At 61.3% G+C, this 5709-nt stretch overlaps 1 protein-coding gene across 1 annotated transcript; it reads left to right on the top strand.

Moving 5' to 3' along the window:
• The first annotated feature begins 2146 nt into the window (after nucleotides 1-2146).
• Nucleotides 2147-5709, top strand: IFI30 (IFI30 lysosomal thiol reductase). Its single transcript, XM_047697728.1, has 7 exons — nucleotides 2147-2430; nucleotides 3434-3616; nucleotides 3704-3778; nucleotides 4020-4112; nucleotides 4949-5101; nucleotides 5275-5328; nucleotides 5420-5709. The coding sequence occupies exons 1-7, from the start codon at nucleotides 2293-2295 to the stop codon at nucleotides 5480-5482; spliced, it is 759 nt and encodes a 252-aa protein (XP_047553684.1). The 5' UTR covers nucleotides 2147-2292; the 3' UTR covers nucleotides 5483-5709.

The following is a 5709-nucleotide window of genomic DNA, read 5'->3' as shown; positions in this document are numbered from 1 at the left end:
AAGAGCACGACCCCTCCCCCGGCACCCAGAGAGGCCCCCCCCATGTCCTTAATGCCCTCAATGTCCTTAAACCCCTCCCAGCCGACTCTCTTCTGACCTCCCCATACCTGTCCCTGACGTGCAGGCCGTCAGGTCCCAGGGGGACATTGACTTGGGGCCTCATGGCGTCTTTGACCTGGAACATTCGTTACCCTCCCCTCCCCAGAGTCCCTGTGTCTTGACCCTTCTGTTCTTAGAAGACTAAACCTGCCCCCTCCTCTCCCCATACGGCACCTATCAGGGCCCAGCATGCCCACAGCAGCCGGAGGTGAACGAACAAAGCTGCCCTCTAATCTTTACTCCTCTGCTAGGATCTCAGAAGGACAGGACCTGGCCCCCTCGCCCCCCGGCCTCAGAGACCGCGGGCCTTCCCAAGTGCTGTCCCTGCTGTGTGCCTAAGTCAGGAGCTACCCCATGAGGAACCCCAGCCCGGATGCTATCTCCCCTGTGGTCTTCACCCACCGCAAGGGCGGCACAGGGTAAAGGCCACTTTCTAGATCCCATGACCCCAGTCGGTGGAGCTCGGAGACAGAAGATAAAAACAGCCCACATGGCCTCACATGGCCTCTACAGGTGTCTGTCCTCCACCACCAGCCTGGGCATGTCACCTCGGGGAAAGTCACCCCCCACCTCTGATCCTCAAACTCCTCTTATCAAATAGGGTCAATATCTGCTTCCCCCACCCCCCAAGGGGAAGTCGCTCAAGGATTGAGGATCGGACAATCCAATGAGTGAGGTTACCTTTGTGAAGCCATCCATCAGGGCCATGCTTAGTGAGCCCTGGGAAAACTAGCCGCTGATGACGGCTTCTGTCCCACCCAGCAACCGGGCAAGCATGGGCTAACTGCCGTTGTGCCGCTTAGTCTTAGACGCATCACAGAGAACCTGGGGTTTGCAAAGGAGGGCAGGACCCTCCGGCCCTGGGGACTTCAGAGAAACCCCAGTCTGGGGCTGCTGCTCTGGACAGCAGGCTGGGGCTTCCCCCAAACCGGAAGAAGACAGGAGCTGGGGACTTGCCTGTAATCTGGGCCAGGCGTGGGTGTTTCCTCCCGTGGGATCAGGTGCCGGGTAATGCCTGGCATTTGAGGCCCTGCAAATTCTGAACATCTGGGTTATTCCCTCACCACCGCAGCCTCCACGCCTAGGCCCTTCTCTGCCCGCCTTCCCCTCTGCTGTCAACACCTCTCCACTGGCTTCCCCCACCCCCACCCCAGCCTGGGGCAACTCTACTTCTGCCTCCCAGCCTTCCCTGTAGCTGCACTCCCCAAGCTTCACTCTTGTGCCCGCGGACAGAAGGGGAAGCTGAGGGTCCAGCGCTTGAGGTGCCTGGTGCAATCCCGAGGCAAACCTGGTGGTGACTCCAAGAGGTCTGGGTCCCACATCACCAACCCCCTCCCCCAGTCTACCTGACATGCACAGTATAGGCTTCGTCCCAACCTGGGCTCCCCTCTCCCGTGGGAGTTCCCAGCGGGCCTGCATGCCCCCCACCCCACCCCAACAACCTCCTCGACCTCTGGATGCTGGAAAGCAGCAGCCCGGCTTTCCTTTTACCACCCCCACCCCCACCCCAGACAGGGCTGGGAGGACCAAGAGAAGTGAGGCGCCCTCCCCGCGCTGGCTTCTGCTTTCTGGCCTAGCAGTATGACGACGCCTGAGTCAGCCCCACGCGATCACGCTTGGTGGGACTGGAGCGTCGGGTCGGAGGACCCTGAGAGGAGGACCGGACGCCCGGGGCAGCTCCGAAGGGTTAAGGGGGAGGGAGTGGGTGAGGGCCGGGTCGCCGCAGTCCCTGCCCACTCTCGGGCGGGGGATCAGCCGCCGTAAGGGGGCGGGGTAGGGAGGCGAGGTTCCCAGGCTAGGAACCGAGGGCTTGGATCACCCCGGCCGCCCCCAGATCGATCAGCGGGGCGTGCGGGCGTGGAGACCCGTCTCAGTCTGCCTGCCTGTGTCTCCCTGTCTCTGAAGCCGCCACCTAATCTCTGCTCTTGCCCCAGGCTCACAGGACCTGGCGGCCCTGACGGCCCGGAGGGGGCGGGCGGGGCAGGGGGAGGAGGGCGGCCCCACGGCCCCGTGACTGCGGGCCCCGCACCTGGGGCCAGGTTGGAAGAGGACCCAGACCGAGATGGCCCGCCCCAGCCCCCAGGGGCGTGGGCACCGGGAGGCGGGTCCGGCCCGGGGGCTGGGCCACCGCCGGGTTAAAGGCGTCTCCTTCCCGGGCCGCTGCTCCCGCCTCCGCACCCTGGCCCAGCTGTGATGGCCTCGTCGCCACTCCTGCCGGTCCTGCCGCCCCTGTTCTTGCTGCTGCTGCTGCTGCTTCTGCCGCCGGAGGTCCCCGCGGCGGCGCGGGCGTCTCCGCTGGGAACACTCCCCGAGGGGGCGGCCGCCTGCAAGGTAGGGACGGCAACGCGGTGGGAGGGCCAGCGGGACGGGCGCCCAGGCAGCGGATGCTGCGGGACCGGCGCCTCCTCCCCTCTCCCCGGGTTTTGCCGCGAAAGACCGGTTCGGAGAGGGGGACGCTGCCCCGCTCGGGACTGAAAACCCCCCCAGCACTGTGGCCTCGCGCCTAGTCGTTTCACTTCCCCATCTCGCGTCTGACACTCTCAGCTGTCCTCTACCCCATCCCCGCCCGCCCCACGCGGGGGTGCATTGAGCTCCTGCTGTGTACGTCTGGGGCGGGAATGGAGTCTCTTCTCGGAGTCCAGGGGAAGCCCAGAGAAGTCGGGCCGTGGCACAGACCCTCTAGGTGCTGCTTACTGGGTGCCTTTCGGCCAGGGATGGGGGTGGGGGCGGTGGGGGGGTGCAAACAGATGTCCCGAAGGCTGAGCCACTTGCTCACGGCTGCATAGACACTGGCTGCCTGCTGCCGGGCAGCTGCAACCGGAAGTCAGCACATATTAGGCGCCGCCTCAGCAGCAGGGCTCGGGAGGGGTTCACCTGGGCCCCTTGAGAGGAAGAATAAATAAGGGCTCAGCGCAAGTGTAGGGCCTTGCTCAGGTCAGGGCCAAGGCTCTGGGGGATGAAGTGGCAACAAATGAGCATGCATTAGTCTCCAGTGGTATGCACCTTGGGAAGGCAGGATGGAGAGCAGTGACCAGAAATGTGCATGTGTTGAGTCCTTACTGCATACATTTACCTGGGGGGCGAGGGGTTTCACCTCAACTTAAAGAAAGCAAGAGCTGTTCATAAATTAAGTGCCTACTGCTTCCAAGTCTTTGTCACATCCGTTTTGCAGAAAAACTGAGATCAAGGAAGATTGAGGGATGCGATAAAATCTTAGAGTCACGATTCCACCTGGCCTTGTTTGGAAAGAGTGCAAGATAGAGTACCTACTGTTTGTAGCTGCCAGAGAACCAAGCAGGGCTAAACTCCCTTCACACCCCTTCCTCCTGCATAGGCTGGGGGCCTGTGCCTGCCGGTGCCTCTCAGGAAGTCACAAGCACCTCCTGTCAACGTAAGCCTCTACTACGAGGCGCTGTGCCCCGGCTGCCGGGCTTTCCTGGTCCGAGAACTTTTCCCGACCTGGCTGATGGTGCTGGAGATCCTCAATGTCACACTGGTGCCCTATGGAAATGCCCAGGTATGTTGGCACTGGGGAAACTGAGGCACTAGGCCAGGGAGGGGGGCACCTGATGGGCTGGCCAGCACTCACCTAGCTGCCTTACAGGAACAGAATGTCAGCGGCCGGTGGGAGTTCACCTGCCAGCACGGGGAGCAGGAATGCAAGCTCAACAAGGTGGAGGTGAGTGGCCCCCCAGGAACCTGAGCGGTGGGGGGCACGGAGGCTGGGGGGCCTGCCCATTGTTGAGAAAGGCTAAAGCCAGGCTCAGAAGGGACTGGAAGCAGCCCCATCCTCTGTGTCTTCAATCACCTCTTCATTCGCCGGCCGCTTCATTAGGGAACACCCGTGATCACTCCCAGAGCGGTCTAGGGCTGCCCTGGGCCCACTTTCTGCCCTTGCATATCCACCCGCTATCCCACAGGCCTGCCTGTGGGACCAGCTGGAGAAGGACACAGCCTTCCTGACCATTGTCTGCATGGAGGAAATGGATGACATGGAGAAGAATCTGAAACCAGTGAGCAGCACCCCTCACTTGGCCCTGGGTTGGGAGACCCTGATCTTCCCTGTCCCCAGACAGACCCAGATTCAGGTTCTGGCTTGACCACCACTCTCTTTGTAGCCCCAGGAAAATGGCCTTCCCTCTGGAAGCCTCCGATCTCTGAAGCAAGGGAACAAAGGTCTTTGGGAAGCATGAGTAGATCAAGGAGGGCTTCCTGGAGGAGGTGCCTCTGAGCCGGGCTTGGATGAACAGAAACATGCAGGGACGTAGATGATGATCCTCACCTGGGGTATGGGGATGGCAGGACAGGCCCGCCTGCTTCTCTGGAGGGTTATGAAAAACAACTCCCAGTGGAGTGACTCATTGACACCAATAGCTTATTCATTCGTCAAACATCTGGACCACCCAAAAGGCTCACCCTGGGACACCCCCAGCAACCCTGCAGAGTCATAGCGGGGCCAGAGGTGGGCAGAGGAGGAAGGAGCACTGGAAAGATTCTGGGGGAAGGAAGTGGAAGGGCGTTCCTGGTGGAGGGAATAGCACAGACAGAAGCTCTGAGGAAAATGAGACCCCTTTAAGGGGTCCAGGGCTGCGGTCTTCTGAGTCTGGTCTTCTGAAAAGCAAGAGCAGCCTGAGCCCCTGCCTTGGGGGCGTCCACTCAAGTAAGTGTTAAGCATGTGCTGTGTGTGCTGTGGACCCAACTGTCTCCTATTGCCCAGGAGGTACAAGCTTGGCCCCAGTAGCGGGGGAGGGGGGGACGGGGGGCGGCTGGAGGAGGGAATACTAGGGAGACAATGCCTAGGAAGCTGGGGCAATGCTCCCGCTCACCAGGCACCCTTGTCTGCCCTCAGTGCCTGCAGATCTATGCCCCAGAGGTGTCCCCGGACACCATCATGGAGTGTGCAATGGGGGACCGGGGCATGCATCTTTTGCATGTCAATGCCCAGCTTACCGATGCCCTGCAGCCACCCCACGAGTATGTGCCCTGGGTCGTCGTCAATGGGGTAAGAGTTCTTACAGCCCTCGCTCTGGCCACCGGGCCAGCACCAGCATGACGGGTGTGCCCTCTGGCAGGAGGCCAGCCATGGGGCCATTTGCCACCCTTCTGGGCCGGGATGGGTTGGCCGAGGGTGGGAGGCAAAGGAGACTGTGTGACTTCCTGTCTTGCTTTCTGCAGAAACCCCTGAAAAATCCAAGTCAGCTCCTAAGCCTCGTGTGCCACCTGTACCAGGCAAGCTGGAAGGGGAACGGAGGGATCCACTGGGAGCAGGGGTGGGCAGCGGCTGCTTTCAGGACCCCCAGCTCACGGCCCTCTCCTCCAGGGCGAGAAGCCAGACATCTGCCAACCTGTGGCCAGCTCCCAGAGGGAAGTCTGCTTCAAGTGACAGCTGGTGCCCCGGGAGGGACCTGCTGGAGGAAGAGCAGGAGCGCACCTGTCCCTGCCTGTCCGGTCCCTGACTCTCAGCAGCCCCTGCCTACCATCCAGATAACTTCTACACATTCCATGAAAGCCCAGACTCAGACTCCTGCCCCAGGACCAAACATCTTGCCCCACTGAGAATGGTGCTACGTTGAAACAAGTTTAGTAAATACTTCTGGATTTTGTGATTCA

Source organism: Lutra lutra, chromosome 1 (genome assembly GCF_902655055.1).
Source record: "Lutra lutra chromosome 1, mLutLut1.2, whole genome shotgun sequence".
Classification (NCBI taxonomy): domain Eukaryota; kingdom Metazoa; phylum Chordata; class Mammalia; order Carnivora; family Mustelidae; genus Lutra; species Lutra lutra.
The sequence above is the reverse complement of the archived record's forward strand: the minus strand, read 5'-3'. Positions and strand labels throughout refer to the sequence as shown.